The 19,427-nt window shown below is 40.4% G+C and overlaps 1 protein-coding gene across 2 annotated transcripts in view; it reads right to left on the reverse strand.

Moving 5' to 3' along the window:
• BIRC6 (baculoviral IAP repeat containing 6) overlaps window positions 1–18,142 on the reverse strand; it is a 163,177-nt gene extending 145,035 nt beyond the window's left edge. For both annotated transcript variants that reach the window (XM_065729152.1, XM_065729144.1), the window contains exons 1-4: window positions 17,840–18,142; window positions 3,605–3,786; window positions 1,145–1,282; window positions 552–745 (exon numbers count right to left, since the gene is read on the reverse strand). In XM_065729152.1, the coding sequence (XP_065585224.1) occupies window positions 552–745; window positions 1,145–1,282; window positions 3,605–3,786; window positions 17,840–18,077 (752 nt within the window). In that variant the 5' untranslated portion in view covers window positions 18,078–18,142. The remainder of the gene's footprint in view (window positions 1–551; window positions 746–1,144; window positions 1,283–3,604; window positions 3,787–17,839) is intronic.
• Window positions 18,143–19,427: the final 1,285 nt, after the last annotated feature.

Consider the following 19,427-nt stretch of genomic DNA (forward strand, 5'->3'; position numbering starts at 1 on the left):
CTAACTCTGGTAGATAAACACATGCACTCCGTGTTCAGAAAGAGGCATACATAAGCTCATAAAGCTATGCAGTTTCTGAACATTTTTACATTGCTCAGTAAGGTTTACGTTAAGTACTAGCTTTAGTATAGTTGGTAACTTAAATAGTCAGTCATGTGCACCTTACTGTCCAGACACAGCAATAACCAAACATCATGGAAAGTAAAACATGGCTGAACATGTACTAACACATTACAATACCACCTATACCAGAACTAAATTTAGGGCTGCAACTTTTATCTCTCTGAAAGCAAAGTGACCTCATCCAACTAGAACTAAAGTGGCTCTGCAAACAGAGTACTCTTTTGGCAGCCATAAACGTTTCTCTACGTTTACCAATAAGTACAGTGCATCATCCCTTAAACAATCGAATAGCCGTATGAGTAATAGCAGGAAGGTACAGAACAGGACTAATCCAATGTTTTTTCCTTCAAGAAACAAATTAAGGTCATATAAGAGCTTATTCTAACCCAAAGAAGGTCAATTTCATCACTGGTTTTATCTTAATGTACCTGTCCACAGATCGACCAGGTCCCACACCAAGTTCTGGTCGTGCGCTGGGTAAGAGGTAAGATAACCTATCCATCACAGAGGATGCTACAGGTAAGGCAGCAATATTTTGATTTATCTTCTTGAGTTCATTTACAATGGCACTGGCGACAGACTTCAAAACATGATGAGGAAGGTGGAACGTAACCGTTGCCCACTAAACAGAGAAAAAAGTGCACGAGTAAACACATTTTAAGATTCTGACACCTAAACAACAAATAGATCAGAAAGATTTCAGAAGCAAAAGAAAATGCACCTCTTGCAATCCACCCTGATTTCAATGAATTTAAGAAGTTATAGACGAATAGACACAAAAACAACACAGACATGATGCAAGGAAATTAAATATCTTCATAATTTTAATCTCAGTGTCTTGTCAGTTTCTTGCCTAACAAGTCAAACTTCATCCTGAGGAAATAAGGAACACATAATACGTTTTGTCCTCTTCAAATAAAACCCATCACACTAAGTTAAGCAATTTGCATGCTTCGATAACAGTAGCTAAGCAAACTGAAGTCAAGAATCCATGCTAGACAGTATAGAAACAAATTCTTACCTTTGCAACTTTATGATTTGCTGCTGTTTCATGTGAGGTATTTTTTAAACCATCCTTCAGTTGTGTGATGAATAAGTCATAGCCCTCTGTGCTAGAAACATCTACTTTTTCTATGCAAGCAGATAACAGCTGCTGAGCCTAAAACACAGATGTGTAAGAACAGTTAACATCCATGCTGAATGAACAGCTGCAGAAAAAAATTACAACTGTTTAATTCCTCTGGGAAATGCATACTGGAGTACATAGTTCACCTTATGCTATATCAGCATAACTCCTTAGAAGACACAGAGTTGAGCAAGTACTTTCAAATTTTATTTTGCAGTCCAACCAATGGAAAACTCAGCAGTAATGTTAGTAATTATTGCAAATTCCCTCAGGTACAATATTAACAAACATTAAACAAGTCAGTCCTACAGTTAACACATGACATATTAAAGCCAAGCAAAACAGATGACATCCATTGCCTAGAGAAATTTTCAACTCAGAAATAACAAATCTAGAAAAAGAACACTCTTAACATCCATTTACACAGTGTTTTTCTTCCAAGTCCCATCTGTTTGCAGTTTGCACCACATCATGTCTATAGGTAAGAATTAAAGGCAAATCTTATGCACCAAGCACAGAGCATTCTGTACCTGTTGTTGTTAAGTAGACTACATATGAATGTTCTATGAAATATTTCAAGTTACAAACAAAAGGAAATACTTCCACAGGGCAATGGCCAGCCTTGATTTTAAACGGACCGGAACTACTCCAAACAGAATGGCTAAATGGCTACTTGGTTATGTGTTTGGGGAGCTCAGGGGAAACAAGAATAAGCCAAATCAGCCCCTTAGCTAAGGCCATATCTGTTCCTCAGGTTTCCACAAAGTATTATGCACAACTCATACTTCAAAAGTCTTTCACAGATAATACAAGATCAGAAGACATACTGTTCTCAATTTTATAGAGCTCTAGGAAGAAGCAAAACCAACATAAAGGCAGTATAACAACTTGTCAGTGCTACCTACTAGAAATGCACACACATTACCAGCAGACTAATCATACAAAACAACTACTTAAGAGTAAAGATTTGCAGAGAAGTTTTAGAGCCTAAAAAAAAATTCTTGCTTGAATAAAGATTCTTTACCTTCCTGCAATAAAAGAACTGAACTGATATACTTCTGTGTTCCTGTTTCAATATCTACTAAAACTTTCTGAGGTCTGGGTATCTCCTGTTTTAAACTAAAAATAATATCTGAATATTGCTAATGATATTCCTCATCTCATTGATTTGGCCCTCAGCTCCTCCAATCTGCTCCTACTGATCTTCTTTGGACCCAGTGGAATATTTAACTAAAAAACTGACACGATCTTGTAGTTTGTATTTGTACTAAACCATCTGAGAACGCAAACCAACATCAGCAAAACTGTCGCTAGCTTGGAAATGCTGACCTGTCAGCCCCCTCTTGGTCAGCCACGCACCCCAAAGACTCCACAGCTACACAGGAATGGTCTAAAACTGACTCCAGGGTCAGAAAGCCCAGAAAACCAGGAACCTGAAAAGCTCTCTGCAGACATCTATGAAGTGACAGGCTACCGCTATTACTCCCCCTCAAGGCAAGCAGTTCAAAGAACCACAAGTAACACACATCCTATGTTCACATAAATATCTGAAATCATTCTTCAGGACAAGTTTGTTGGTACGTCATTTAGTATAAATTTATTTCCTCTATAAACAGTGAAGTCCACTTTTCTCAAAGTGCTTTAAAGCTTTAGAATCTGAATTCAGCAGTTCAGTTTTTTTTTTAATGTATGCAGTACTCCAAATATTAGCATTGGCAGACGCTCTATGTTCTTCCCTAACAAATATTTAATTTCACTTGTAATTGAAATTGTTCTGCAGATTTACTTCCATTGTATATTACTTCATAATCACTACACAGATGAAAACTACTGTCTTCATCACCAAGAGTGTACCTCGTAGCAGTTGAACAGAACACTAATGTACAAGTTGTTTCATCTATGAAGTGCTACACTGGTTGAAGATAAAACAATAGAACAAAATCCTGAGCATTACACTCTAAGCAAAAAATGTATACCTTTTCACCCCTTAAAGTGATAAGTGCTTCATTAGAGATTGTCTCTTTTTTCCACTAAAAGCCTTAGGGAAAACAAAAACAAAAAACAAAACCAGGATGCCTAGCAGCATCAACTTCCATACATAAGCACTGTCAATGCTCTGGAAACATGTCCTTGTTTCTGGTCACTGAAGTTCCAAAATAACGTGCTCCTGATGAGGGAAGCTATCATTTGTTTGAGATACAAATAATTACAGTAAGTTAGTGCTCTGAAATCGCTAGTAACTAATAAATGTTTCCGTTACATACTGTTAACATCACTCTGGAAATTAAGGGACAAACATCTGGTTTCAGTATTTCTGACACTTATTTACATACGCTTTTTTTTTCAGTATCTTACCTCTGTAACTGGCAATTCAAGTTGAACCACATCATCTTGTTTTGAAACAGGTGTTTGCAGAGCTGTGTCTAACAATAAGATGCCATTGAGATCTTTCCTACATCCTACTGCATAGTCATCCACAAAGATCACCTTATCCACAGCAGAAATATACTGACATTTCACTCGTCCACCTGGTTTAGCTATAAAGAGAAAGACAAAAAAGACTGTTAGAAAACAGCTTTCATTAAAAAAAAAAAAAGATAAAATTTGTTCTTGAAAGTAGCTTAAGACTTCAGAAAAATCTGTTCTCTGAGATGACTGAGAAGTAGTTTATTAGCTACAATTTTCATCAAATCTGTTCTAATTTGTACTTAAAAAAATAGAATAAAAATTAAGCAAACATCCAAAACATCCATTTTAACAGCTGTAATGGAAGCCAACACTCACATCTTATTCCTACCAGGTCTAAACCAGTGCTTTCAAGTCTAAGATGTCTGATATACTATACATTACCTGAGAATCAACAATAAGAATTTATTGCAGAATTATTAAGAATTTATTGGAATCCTTATTGCACTCTACCACTTCCTGAAGGGGGGTTGTGGTGAGGAGGGGGTAGGCCTCTTCTCCCTGATAAGTAATGACAGGACGAGAGGGAATAGCCACAAGTTGCGCCAGGGAAGATTTAGATTAGACCTCAGGAAGCATTTCTTTTCTGAAAGAGTGGTCAGGCACTGGAATGGCCTGCCTAGGGAGGTGGTTGAGGCACCATCCCTAGCGCTGTTCAAGAAGCGTTTAGATGAGGTGCTAAAGGACTTAATTTAGTAGTTGGGTAGAGATAGTGATAGGAGGATGGTTGGACTAGATGATCTTATAGGTCCTTTCCAACCTTATGAACTTATGAACTTATGAACTTATGAAGAATTAAACTATACCAGTAGGAGAAGTAGGACAAAACTGCTGAACTACCACTAAGACAGATTAAAACTACTTCATTAAGCAAAACAACACTCGAACCTCTGAGAACTAAGCACAGCATATGATGTATGCCAACACTTCTCCAGCCCAAGTCCTCTAGAGCTGATACCACCCAGCAGATCAGTCCCTCAGCACTCCAGCTGGACCAAACAGGAGAGTGGGTGAGGAGAAGGAACTCTGAAGTACTTAACACACTGCCTGCACCTGTACATTGTCAGAGATAAGAGAGAGATGCAAACCCTGAGACACTAAAGTAAGCTTATTCCTGTTCTGCACTGCCCACACCATGCCACTAACAGGTCAGAGAGGTTTGCTGGGAGTGGCAAAACAACGTCTGCACTTCAGTAACTACAGGCTGTGGCAATGGTTAAATGAGTTTAGGTGAGTTTTCTTAAATCCTGCTATAATCAAGTTTTCCTCTTTCTTCAGACACTGTGCTGGTTTTACTGCAAATAATTAAAAAACATCATCTAGGTAGCTAGCACACAGACAAAGATAGCTACATAATTCCCAAATTCTCATCTTCACAGATGTGAAGATAGACAAAAGTAAACTAAAACTTCTTAAAACAGAGTGCATATTAATCCGACCACACTGCATTAATGGGAACCTCTCTCAGAAACTCAGTTCAGGAATAGTTGTCAGCTGCCCTTCTCATCAAAATTTTTTATAAACAATGACTCATATACTCTCCATACAGTACATAAACCTCTGTCTGTATCAGATCTACCACAACCGTTAACCATTACAAGCCAGGAAAACCTCAAGAGCAACAGAATGACTTCATAGCTGAGAAGCCCTTGATTCTGTCTCATCAAAAAGGGTCCTCTGATCAGCACTTCAGCTAGTTTCATGCTGTGTTTTTGCCAATGGGCTGGAGTTCCTAGCACAGGAATTTCTGCAGGCAACACAACTGCAGGCAAGGAAGTAAGCCATTCTACAGAAAAAAAAATATATACCTCTTTGTAAAACCCATTAAGTTTTAACTTCTTTACAAACATGAGCGGTAACGATGTACTGAAAAGTATTATGTAAATAAAATGAAAGGTCCTAAACTAGAACTCAGAGTAGATGAACACACAGTTTGCAGCCCCTTCACTGGGATCCAAGGGGTGGAACATAACACTACAGGACCCCTTTTTTAACTTATCACTTCTCTCCTCTTCCTTCACAGAAGATGAGAAAAGCAGCTCACCTTTCCAGGCAGTGCCAACAGAGCAAACATTTCTTTTGCACCTTGCTTATTTTCCATCAGCCACAAGAGTGCATTCACTCTGAGCTCAGTAGTCTGTAGGAGCCCCAGTTCCATATGTCTTTCAAAGATGGAACACTCTCATTTTTATCATTTTTGCAGAGACGGTAGAAGAAATCTCACGTCTGATTCATCAGTTGGCTAACAGGTATCCTCTGTGTAATCAGTCCCAATTTTAAAAGACCACAGAGTAGATAACACACTATTTTTGCTGTTACAGAAGCTATGATTACAGCACAAGAAATACATTGCCCAACAGCTACAATTCTCACATGGTTTCTAACATTGTGGTTGCCAGAAAGATTTGGCTAGGTTGTCCCCAAAAAATTATAGTTTCTAAGGCAACAGAACTTCAAGAAAAATATTTCATCAATATTTAGCATTGTTTCAACAGCCAGAGAAACATGTTCTGCAAACAACTGGTTTACAATTTGAATAGCCTCTGAACTGCTGACAAGCTATGTTGCAAACTGGGCAGATTAATTCTGAAGTTCAAAGAACACATTTCAAGATGATTCCACTGCTAGTCACAAAGTGGATCACAGTTCGCACACTGCTGGTCGCATTGTTTACAACAGTAAGCTGAGGACCAGGAAACAAAAGAATTTATACATAACCAGTGTAGAAAAAATTGCTCACAGATGTTTACTCATCTTCCAAGCATCTGCAGAAGGGTCACTTCTAACTTAGGATATTTTACAATGAAGCAAAGGACTCCAACCAGTATCCTCTGACAAACCTACTGGTGCCACTGCAACATAATTACTAGCTCTCCACTCTGGTTAAGTTTTCTGGCAATAAGTAGCAAAATGTATCTTCAGAAACTACAGTTCAAAAGTTTCATGTAAATTCATGAATGACTTGAAACAGATAATCAAAATCTCATTTTAGCTCTCATTCTTCCAGCTATGATATATTTTGGGTGGTACCAGGAGAAATGGACATAGTTTGTAACAATTTTACTTTCCAGTCTTAACCACATAGTAGTTCACAGTTCCTCCCAACATCTCTGGCTTATCTGTCTAGGATTAAAAACGAAACAAATCACAACAGAAATCATTCAGCCTTTTGTCAGTTCCTATAGCCTGGCAGGCTGCTAGCTAAAACACTACAGCTAGTAACCTGGAAAAAAAACCAAACAAACAACCTGCTTTGTTTCAAAAAGCAAACTGACACCAGATTGTAGAAATGAAGAATTTGAGAAAAGGAACATTCTCCCTCCACCTTCTTTATGTCAAGCAATGCAGAACAAGGACTAGCAATTTCCTGTGATCAAAATCTTACCTACAAAACTAAAACCAAAACAAAACAAATAAAAAAACCCTCAAAGAAAACAAGTTTGCTTGTGGAATATATATTTAAGAGCATCTACTGTGGCCCTTGTTTACAGGCATTATGATGAATCAAGACAATGAGAAATTTGGTCTTACTTTTAAGGAGTAGAACTATAAGTCTAATCTCAATTTCTCTGCTCAAAGAAGCCAGAGCTCAAAAGAAAGTTCCTAATCCATGAATATTGAGGACCACCACCAAGAAGAGATGTGGAGTGATGTTGACAGTAACGTCTTTTACCTTTTCTATTACTACCAAGAAGTTAAATTGTCTTGAAATCTGCTGAGCAGTGTGGGCTACATTATAGTTTGTAATTCTCTTGATAGGAAGCTCTCAAGGAACAGCAAAAACCCACAATAGTTTGTAAGTTAGAGTTAATTAAGACCCCAAACATAGCTATGAAGTGAGAGCAGTAAATGCATCATAGCACTAATGGTACAAAGGCATAAGTGCAGTCCCTGATTTACTCCAAGGATCACCTCAGCAAAGTACTGTGCTGACACCACAGAGATGTTAGACAGCCCCTTCTCTTGCAAAACAAGAACATCCTCAAATCTGTGTGGAAGCTACTGAATGTAAACAAGTTCAAATTACCATTTTGCATAAACTAAGCAGACATGTTTGAACCTACTTGTTTCCTTCACGAGCAACAATTCCACTGATAAATGTCATCATGTATACTTACACCTCCTTGCCATCAGCTGGAATAGCAGTCCAAATTTACTGAACTTGTCAAAGCTACACTCAGAGCTGAAATGGGAAAGAAAACTAAAATTGCTCTCTAAACAGCAAGATGGTTTAAGGAGGCAGATTTACCTTTGCGCTACAAAGTGCCTTCACTTAATTTACAATTTATTTGTCAATACTGAACTTAGTTAATCAAAAATAAGACATAGTTCATGTTTTCGTTCACCAACAAGTAGTGTGGAATTGTTTCAGTTTCAGCTGTACTGTATAATAGCTGGTTTGAATAATGGTCGTTAAAGTAGTGTAGGAAGACATGTTCACTGGACTAAAACATGGGAAAGTGCCTTACGTATATGAACTACAAGTGTCTGATCAAGCAACTAATAACTAGAAGACAACATTAACTCTTGAAAGGTTTCAGAACAATCAAAAACCCACTGAGATCAGGGCAAATCACCACTCTAAACTACTAAGCCTGCAGACATGGGGCTCTTTTGTCCTCCATGGATCTAAACCAGAAGACTGAATCAGAAGAGAGGAGTGCTCTTTATGCTCATGTTCCTCATGTTGTTTCAGACCTCAGTCTACATACTGCTGTTGCTGCCTTATATGTTACACAGAATGCAATCGCTCACAGGATTTTGCACCATTATACCTAACAAACAGCTATGAAAATTGTTAAAAAGTAGTCTACATTCCTTTGTAAAAACTCAGGTAAACTGTGACAGTTTAAGTCCCTGCAGTTCTCCTGGAAATGTATCATGGGCGACAGAATGCTCTTCAATTTTTTTCTCCAACTAAAACCCATGATTTTCAGGAAATATGTCTTCCAGAAATTTCAGTCAAGTTCACCCATTTTACATCTTCAGTGGCAGCTCTTTTTAAACTCCACGTATACTCATCCAAGCCCTACAATTACAAGGAGCTTCCAAATAAAACAACAACAAAAAAAAACAACCCAACAAATAAAACCTGGAAGCAGTGAGCTCTCTAAAGCAGACGGGTGGACTAAAACAAGGTGAGTGAAATAACAGACAGGACTGTTAGGCCCCAAGGTGGTGGTTAATGATTCAACACATAACTGGCAGTTATGGGTGGCATCCAGAAAAGGCTGATAGGCCTTGCTATCTCCCATCAGAGACCTGGAGAATGGGACAGAACACACATTCAGCAAGACTGTGGGTGACACCAAATGGGAGGGGGGTAAATGAAGGGCAACTGAAGCATTAAAGAGCAGAGATGTCATTTAAACAAATCAAAAAGGCAGAGAAATGGACAAACCTTTCAAAGCTCAACAATGTCAAGGTCTTACACCTGGCATGGAATATAACTCCATGCATCATCAAAAGCTAGGGACCAAATGTCTAGGTGTCAACCCCATGAAAAGAACCTGGTGATCCTGATGGACAGGCTGAACTAGAGTCAGAACGCATCCCCACACTGACAAACTCACCACACAGGAATCACACAGACAAGTTCAGGGAAAAAAAAGCCATGATTCTCTCTGCTTGACCATTTTGCAGCCATATGCAGAATGTCACTCCAGCTTTGGCATAACACTTGAGACAGGACACTTGCAAGAGTCCAGTGGAGTGCCACTAAGGTGGCTGGGGAGCTGGAGCATCCAAGACATGAGAGAAGGCTATGGGAAGTGACTTGTTTAGACTGGAGAAAAAACGATTCAGAAGGAAATTAAGTCTTCCCTTCCTGCAGTAGTAGTTCAACAGTTCATTAGAAGACTGAGTTATTAACTATCATTATGGTGTTACTTTTGAGGAAATGTAACACTGTACAAGGCAACAACCATGCAGAAACTCCACATCCAAGACTGTGATGTAGAACACTTAGCAGCTTCAGAAAGGGCAGATATACAACAGTACCTTCTGTAACACTCAGCCCCTGGTAATTTTTGTTCAGGGACTTTCTGAGACAGAAGACATTTCTGTTTCATGTGATGACCTATGACTGTGGCTTCTCCTCCCCCCCCCCCCCCGCATTAATTTATTCAATGCTGGTTTAAGTTCACATAAATATCTAGAGTCCACTGCCTTCTGTAGGCAGCCATTGCATGCGTTACTACCATGGTTGGACTGGATGACCATGTAGGCCTTTTCCAACCTCAGTGATTCTATTTCTCACAGCTGTTTTAAACTAAACATCTCCTAACTTCTACTGATGCCTCCAGTCATGTTCTGTAAGAAGTACTTCATTCCAAAGATATTTCTCACAAATCCCAAATTTTGCAAACCTCTTTCAGAGCCTTACCTCCCTACTCCTTGCTCCCCACCATTTTTTTTCCACACTGAATACTCATTAGATTGCGTTGAACACACAAGCCACTGCACATCTTAAGTTTGCAGTTCTGCTAAACTCTTTAGAGGATGGAAGTATCAAAGCTGCACAAACGAAAGCATTGTGGATTTGTATTCTCAGACTGTTTTCTGAGGACTTCTCTAGTAACTGCTTACACGATCACTTCCGAGCATTTAGTTGCTATTTCATATTTCTAGCACAACTCCAAGATCTCATTCTGTCATTATGAGTCAGTTCAGAATCCAGTATACCAGGATACCAACTCCAACAAATTCTTATAAGGACTTAAAATTAATTAAATGTATTCTCAAAGAAAATGCCTCCTAATAACTGCTTCCACATAGGAAAGCTGAAGTAGAAAAGACCAGATCCATTACTGTTTAAGATATATTTGAAGTGAAATTATTCTATAGGATGTCTTTTCAAAACCTACAGAAAAGCCAGCAAAACTGAAGAAACTTGTACACTTAAGACAACTTAGGTATCTTAAGCAGCATAAGAAATTCAACTTACATAGTCACCACCCTGAAATACTAAGTTGTGTTGTTGTAAGGAGACACTCACAAAAGCTAACTTAATCCTTTAAGGCTGTTTTTGCCAGGATCCTTCAATACATAGAAGAAGGTTCCTCCAGAAGTTCAGACCTGGGGCTTCTTTTTTTTAAGTAGAGAGGAAATCTATGTTGTTACTGAAAAATGCTCAGTTATTGAAAAATGATATTTGTATCAATTTTGACTTACCAAAGCTATAGAAAACAGGACAGAAAAAAACCTCACTATTAAAAGAAAGTATATCTAGCAGCATGACATGCCATTATTTCCAATACAACATGGATGCAGGATCCAGGAGAAAATAAGTCAATTGAATTTTTCACAATATTTTTCCACAATATCCACAATCTCTTCTGGATCTTCAATAAAGTCTTCCCCACCTTCCCAGCCCTGATTTGCTGCCATCCACACAGCTTCCCACTTCCCTAATCCCTCTCAGCCCTCTTCCCACCACTACCCAGTCACTTCACCTCATTTTTCAGTGCCATCCTTCTCCCTCCCAGCTCGCCCTTTCCATATGCAGTTTTTCCTAACAGTCTCCATAGACTGTTGTTCAGTCAGCACCGTTTATCAAACTCCTCTTCTAGAGCTGCCAAATACTCAGTGGGATCCTGCTTCACTTAGGCTAGGAAAGTGCAATGGATCACACAGTTTTCCTCCCATGAACTGTACAGTAGATAGAAGAACTGCCTGGCAGACATCACACTATGCAAGCCTTCAGAAACCAGCATTTCAGACCAGATATGCATTTTCATGAAGGACACTCATTGTCAAGACTATCGAATTGATAACCAAATTCCCTTCTCTTCTGGGTAACACATAAAAAAGATCAGTAAAACATTTGCTGAATACCTTTAGCAAATACCCCAATAATTTTTCAAACACAATGATTACAATTACATGACAAGTAAGTTGTTATTTCCATAATTTTACACGTTTCATTTAGGCAGAAAAACAAAAGCTGTTCTTCCCCCCCCCCCCCGACTTTAATCAGCACAGTGCCCTCTGCCCTAATATATGTGCAAATCTTCAAATACATTTTGCATATACCAGACTTCATGGTTATTTTTTGACTGGCAGAATGAGCTGGGTCTTTAGCAAATCTTGACAGCCTTCTAAAAGACAAGGCAGCAAAAGAAAAAGGCCAGCATGAAAACCAATCATTGACTGCACAGAAACCAAAAGAAGCTGCAAGTGTTGGTATCCAAACATACGCCCCAAATGGAAGAACAGAAAGCAATAGCTGTTCTTTCTTCAGCTGTCCACTTGACAATAAGCGCTCCTCTGGTGACTGCAAGCAGTCATTGCAATTAAGACAGCATTAACTATTTAAAGGACCACTTTCTAATGGCAGAAAGCAATACTGCGGCATCAGTTAAGAACCAGCAGGAAAGCAAGCTGATCCATGTGTAATTTATTTAAAAATGAACTGATGAGAAGCTCCAGAACCATAGGAAAGAGACAACACACAACTATCTCATAACGTAATCTAGCACACTTTGAGATGCACCAAAGTAGTCCTGGAGTCTACTTGGTTGTCTTTATCTCCACTTCTACTATGTCCTAAAGAAGCATTTTTTAAGCATATCAACTGTTCAGAGAAAATTAGAGAATCCTTAAAGCAGCAAGGATGGACAATTTTGTTTTCAGGTTTGGAAGTATTTGGGAAGAAAACCTGAAAAACCAGGTAACACCACACACAAACACTGAAACCCATAAACATGATCATTATTAAAATCTCAAGAGAAACAACTACAGTGAAACTTCAGTGTAAGTCAGATCTTTTTCTTATACTCTGTCAAATGAAAACCCAGATGTTGAATTTCAGTTAAGCTCGAGGGATGGATTTCAATGCAACAGCAAACATTGTTATAAACTATATTACTAAGGACTCAGAAAGGGGCACTACTGAGGCAGATAAAATAAAGTGGGCTGCTCAAAAGGACCAATTATAGCACAGGAGAGTGCACCCAGACACAAATCATTGAGCACCACGACGTTCAGAAGAGGAAAACCAAAATACACTGGGCAATCCAAAGCAAAAATCTTCTTCACACTACCATTACTGAAGAGTTAAATAGAGATTTATTTCCTTAGTTCAAGTCCAGAATTTGATTGAAGAAAGCAGTTATCTCAACCAGAATGTATATATCTTCTACACTTTGTGTAATACAGTATACAACATGACTGGGAGCTGAGCTGAAGGGCTTGTCATATAAGCATGTTATAAGCTGTCTTGATCAAAGATGGATGACAATGAGTACTGTGGTTGAAAAACAGTTTATCATATATCAGAAGCAGTTCAGCTACCTGTGAGATGGAATACAACAGGAAGGCAAAGCTCAAATCCCCGCTGCAGTGCACAGTGCTTCCCTTTCAGGTCAGTTAGGAACACTTCAAGATGCATCTTCCTGCCTGCAGAAGACCTTTTTCAAATTCCATTTGCACAGCTCTAGGAAATTTCTCATTTTTCGACATTAAAGTATTCTCAAACTTTCCTCACACAGCACTATTGTTGCTGTGACAGCCATGAATCCATCAGTAAAAATATGAATGATCTTCAAATAAAAAAAACATTTTTACATTTTGCCTGGCAACAGAACATACGTGTCCATCACTGTTTGCTGCTACTTCTGGATCCCTGCAATAAATACAGTAATGTAAAAACTTCATTGAAAACATATGAAAAAAAACTTGATCTTTTATTTTAGCTTCTGCAGAGTATAAAGCAGATGTGTTTCCACAAAGCCTGGAAGTATCATTTCACAGCATCTCAATAGCCTGGCAAGACACATGTAGGAAGGGGATGTGGGACACACGTTGATTCAGCTAGCAGACAAATGGAGCACACAATAGTCTACAATCTTCACTGGTATCAAACACAACTCCAATCTGATGATTCTTGTAATGTTTTGTTGGTTTTTGTTAGCACTTAAGACTTTTCATGAATGACCTTAAGATCAATAAATCAATTGAATGATTTCATTGAGAAGCACTTTTCCCAGAGTAGCATTATCATCCAAGTTCAAGTACATTCAAAAACAAGACATTGTCAAATACCTAGCAATATCGTAATGTAATGTAGATTATTTTCATCTTGTAATTAAACAAATGATACAAAGGTTTGAATCGATTCTGATGAATGAAAATTACTTGAGCTGTATTACTGCAGTGAACTTGAAACAGATGGAACTACTGCTGCTGCCCTTCACGCATTTCAAGCCTAGAAATGGATGGCAGAGTACCCCAACTGCATCTTCCAAGAGATTACACAAAGTGCACACTCCCTCCATGATTTCCAAGCTGCAGAAGACAATCTTTTATTCTTTCATCACATGGAAATGCAAAAAATTAATTAAAAAAACAAAAACAAACAAACAAACAAAAAACCCCAAAACATAATAACAATCTGAGGACAACTTACTGCCACAGGCAAACCTCCTGGGCTGGAATTTATTTCTTTCTAAATTCTTCTGTTAGAGGAACAGGACAAGGACTTCTGGTGATAGTTCGTATCTGTTTCCCTTGCAGGGACTGGCGTATGCAAACAATGAACAGACCCCCTTCTATATTAAGCACTTGAATTCAGAGGTCTGTACTTCCATTACCGATAGGGCCTCTAAAGTCATCTTGAAGACACTAGCTAAGAAACACTGTACATTTTAGCAAACGAGACTGAAGCCATTGTTATGTCAAATTCCTCTAGAAGAAACTACAGAAACATTCGAGACAGTCAGTGTCCCTCAGACAGTACATTCTGGTTCCTTCCTACGCTCCTGGTCAAGCTTCCCTGGGAACAGCAGCACTCTCTCAGTTCATGCATTTTTCTGATTTCATTTGTAAATAAAAGGATCTGACAAATCAGATATCATATGAACAGTAAGACAGTCACCTGATATTATGGAATTTTGTTTTGCTTGGGGGAAGGCTTTTTAGTTTTTTTCTTTAAGACAGAGAAAAAGACTCTTCCACTGTATCTGGAAGCTGGTATTTGAATCATTCATGCTCATTGGATACCAATGTTCAGCTTGAAACTGGAAGCACACAAGCACTTAAATGCCTAAGTGGAAATAAAGTACTCGATGGACATGTACGACAGACTCCTACTAGTCCCAAATGACCACTACTAACAAGCACACAGAAATGCACAACTGCCAGCAATCACAAGAACCGTTCTCGTATTTCCCTGCAGGTCTCTCTGAAGTGCCTGTGCTCACTTGAAAGAATAGAAAGGATGATCCTGACCAGGAAAGGCAAAAATTCACACTAAATGCTCACTTTGCTTTGCCAGTGACACTCTTCCTCACTATCACACTGAGCTGCTGCAAGTAATCCCCCAGCTGCCTTGAGTACACCTACTGTACACACAGGGAACAGATTTAAATAGTAGAAAATGACTGCATATATTTATGAGACAAATCTTAGAAGACTCAGCGTTGCAACCCAAAGAAGTATGGGAAGGAATGAAAAAGCATGAGTATTCCTCATGGGATTCCTACAGTTTGGGCTCAGAATAACAATCTCCAGATCATCAGATAAATCAGACCAATTCTGTTGACATCAGAAACTGAAGCACAAAGGCCAGAGACAACATCCAAATCTCCAAAAGAACAAAGACCTGATCTATAACTGAACTGCCTTCTGTCTGTGAATCTTTTATCTTGTTCTTTCAAAACACCAATGACAGCAATCTGCACATATATTCTAATGAATGGAGGCTCCACTGCTCTACTGGTTTCAGTATTCCACAAGTTCAATCTTCTCACTAAGAAGGAGCTCAAAGCTTAATATCTTGTCACAGTGAACTGCAGATGAAAGCAACATCACGGTTTGGTGGTATTTCATTTTGTTGTTGTGTTTGTTTTTTTTCCTTTCCCCTATTAGATGATTCTTTTTCTTACTCTGTTTTCTACAGAGAAAGGCTGGTACATTTTCGTTTGTTTGCTTTTTATCCCCATGGATAATGAGCAATACCATTTCTGTCCAACGCAAACCTCTGGGCAGGGCAGAAGGCCTGCAGCCCAGTCACCAAGGAGGACATCAGCCTCTCAAGAGAAGCAGTTTTAATTCCTACAGACTCTATTTTTAGGTGTGGCACCAGAAGTCCTTGTACAACAATATCCTTTGACTTGTCATTTATGTCAGGGGAGCATACAGGGACATAGCCGGCCTGCAGCTCTGAGTGTCCAGGCTACTAACATCTGACACTCAAAGAGTTTGTCCCACACAGAGCACACAGACATCACAGAACAACTGATTTCCCTTTTTTTCCTCTTTCCAGAGAACGGCTGAAAACAAGAACAAGCACCATCAACAGCCACCAACTGCTGAGATGTACCCCATTTCCAACAGCCACGCCACTCTCAATCTGTAATGACGTTCACTTGTATTTTCTTCAAATTAGTGATGCTTCTAATTTAAACGGAGCCATCGGCCATCTGGGAGCAGACAAGATTTGGTCACACTGCAAATAGCTCTGTTGTTTGACATGAGGAGGAGTAGCATCCATCTTTTGCAGCCATTCTGCCTGTCACAGAGAACTGACACTACCGGAAGTACACATGGCTGAATGTACGTAACAGAGGCAGAGCAGCAAGTTATTTTTAAATAGTCACTATGTAAGAGAAAATTGCCATTAGCATTTTGAATACTAAATCAAATCCCTTGATAGAATTTTATCACAGAAAAATGAAAAAAAAAAAAAACCAAACCCAAAAAACAAATCCCAACCTCACGCTTCAATTATCTAGAGTTCACTCCATTTGTGCCTGCTTCCCACACAAGTTAGAAGAAATCCTCAAATTGTGGTAACAGTCTGAAGAATAGTAAGAAATGAAGTTATTAATGTAAAAAACACCTAAGGAACAAGTAAGGTAGGAGAAAGGGTATTTCAGAAGCAGTGATTTGACTTCTGAACAAAGTGGGGAACACCACACAAGAGCTTTGCTTTCAAAACAAGCAAGATACAACAAAAGTAGCTGACAGTTTCTGAATCCCACAGATGTTGTATTTTCTCCAACCACTTAACAGTTTTTAATGCACCTACTCTGAATCATGAAAGGAAAATCTGTTTCTTTGTTTTGCTCTCTTTAGCTTGGCATTTTAACACAGTTGCTGGTTTTCAAGCTACAAGTACATATATTACTCAGACTATGTCACCTCCATACAATTCCTGACACTGCTAGGCCACATGCAGGTGACAACTGTCAATCCTTCACTAACACCACTCAGCAAAGCCAGATCCTCCTCACAACACTTAACTGTGCAACTGTCAGGAGAAATAAAAGTGCAAAACACACAACTAATGACAGCACAGACTTCTACTCCAAAGTCTGTACAAAAAACCACCCCACAATGTTCTGACAAGTACCACAGCTTAAGAACAAATCTGTGAGCAAGGGGGAAAAAATAACTGCGTTGCACATGGAACTTCTCCTACAGCTCTAGTTTGTAAGTAGAGTAATGAATACTGGTGTGCAATAGAGAACACTGCTTTATAGTTACTGAGATGCTGCAGTCTGAGCCTTCACCAAGTCAGTGTGGAACCGTGCCTCTCTACCATAGGATCGCAGAACCATTTAAGCTGGAACAAACCAGTAAGATCTAGCCCAACCATCACAGCAACTACACACATACTACTACCAGCACCAAAGACAACCGAGTCGTTCAGCACCTTGAAGAACAATGCAAATATCTATTCAAAATGTTCTACCAAAAACCTACCAGAACGACTTGAGCCTTAAATAATTCCTAGCTGAAAGACAAATCCTACCCGCGAGAAAGAAGCTCTTTTAACGAACCCGGGTTAAGGCTCGATACTTACGCGACATCATCACCCATCGTTAGAAACTAGAACTACGCCCATCCAGCAGAACACGCTTAAAGGATCAAATTTACGCCGTCGATACGCGAAAAAAAAAACTGAAGCAGAGAAACCCCATCCTACATCTCCCATCTGCGCTGCAGCCTGCAGCGACCACGCCGCTACGCTTTACGGAACCCAGCTACCCCGGCGCTGCCGGAGACAGCGGGGACGGCTGAGGAGCCCGGGGACAGCCCCGGCCCGTGGGCCGCCCTTCCCGCCGCGATGGCGCAGGGCACAGCGGCCGCCGCCTCTCCCCGCCGCGGGGCCGCGCTCACCGTTGAGGGCCGAGGCCTGCAGCGTGGCCCCCGAGGTGCCGTCGATGACTTTGATGGCGCCGCGCGCGGTCACGGCCAGGATGGCGTTGAGCGCCGGGTGGTAGCACAGGCTGCACAACCCGTCGGCGTCGCAGCGCAGGCAGCCGTCCCGCAGCAGCAGCCACTCGCAGGAGCCCGGCCCGGCCGACACCGGCCCCGGTCCGGGCCCGGCAGAGCAGGAGGCCGCCGCCGCCGCCATGTTGCCGGCCGCCGCCGCCGCCCTCAGGACAAGAAGCCCGGGGCCGCTCAGTGACAGGCCCGGCCGCCGCCGCCAGTCACCATCCGGGTCCGGGGAGAGGGGGAAAGGGAGAGCGCCAGCGTGAGCGGGAAGTGACGCAATCGCGCCGGATGCGGAACCGAGCGCGGGCCTCAGAGCGGGGGGAGGGACCGAGAGACCGCCCGTCACGAGGAGTGGCGGGAGGGAGGGAGGGAGGGAAGCGAGGCGCGGTGCTACGGCCGCGCGCGCGCGCGCCCTTCAGGGAGTACGAGCCCGCCGCGCGCCGCTCGGGACCTCTCGCGCACGCAATAGGACAGTAGCTTCGGAAAGTGTGTGCAGAAAGAATGAAAGAATGAAAGGAACACGTGGGTACCTACGTGTCATTACCGAGCCATTCTGTACTGAGAACAAAGTGAATAGCTATTAAGCTTGCTTCGCTTCTTCACGTTAAACTAACGCTGAAGATGAGTAAGAGAAACTTGAAGCAGACCTCCAGCTGGACGTGGTCTCCGAGCCAGAACAATGTGATTTCCAAGTTGGTGTTGGCAGGAGGAGGGAGATGTCACTGGTAGATATCAAGCTGCCATGCATGACAAATAAAAGCTGTATATGTAGCATACCCAGAATTCATTTATTGTCACAAAGCTCGGGATGGATGACAGGGATAGGAATATAGATGTGCCTTAATAAATATACATTAACAGGTTTGATTAAAAAACTTTTATAAAATACAGCTTGTACTTACACATACCTTATCTAAAAATAAGTTTATTGAATGCAAAGTTATTACAAACTATCAGAACCATTTGAGCTGTCTGTACATATTTTATCCCAGCATATGCAAAAGGTGGCCCTAAAGATACTGAGTAAAAGGTGCAAACGTGCAACTGCGTACAAAATATGTACTCTGTTGTGCATATTGACATTGCATATTACACGTGCCCAACCTGTCGAAAAGAACATTTTAAGTTGCAACTATCAGCTTCACAGAACGCTAATATAGAGGAAATGAAGATATTTCAAGACAAAATAGAACATTATTGCATCCTCTGAATGCTTACAGTCATTTCAGATGCATAGGTCCATCACGAACACCAAACGAACAGCTACGCAGAGGAGGTAAGCCTAAAGCTCTCCAACAGCCTCGTGAACTACATGCATCCTTACCCCGAACGTTTGCAGTGGCATTAGATATATGTGAATTCTCAGTGTTCATCTGCAGTCTTACAGCTTGATACTCCTGATCAAGAAACACAGCCATGAAAGAGGTAAGACCAGATTATAATTCAAGATTACAAAAATAGTGCGCATTCTCGTACATTATAGCTTTTT

This window comes from Cyrtonyx montezumae, unplaced genomic scaffold, assembly GCF_038088225.1.
Source record: "Cyrtonyx montezumae isolate F1298 unplaced genomic scaffold, pur_monq_1.0 scaffold_0, whole genome shotgun sequence".
NCBI lineage: Eukaryota > Metazoa > Chordata > Aves > Galliformes > Odontophoridae > Cyrtonyx > Cyrtonyx montezumae.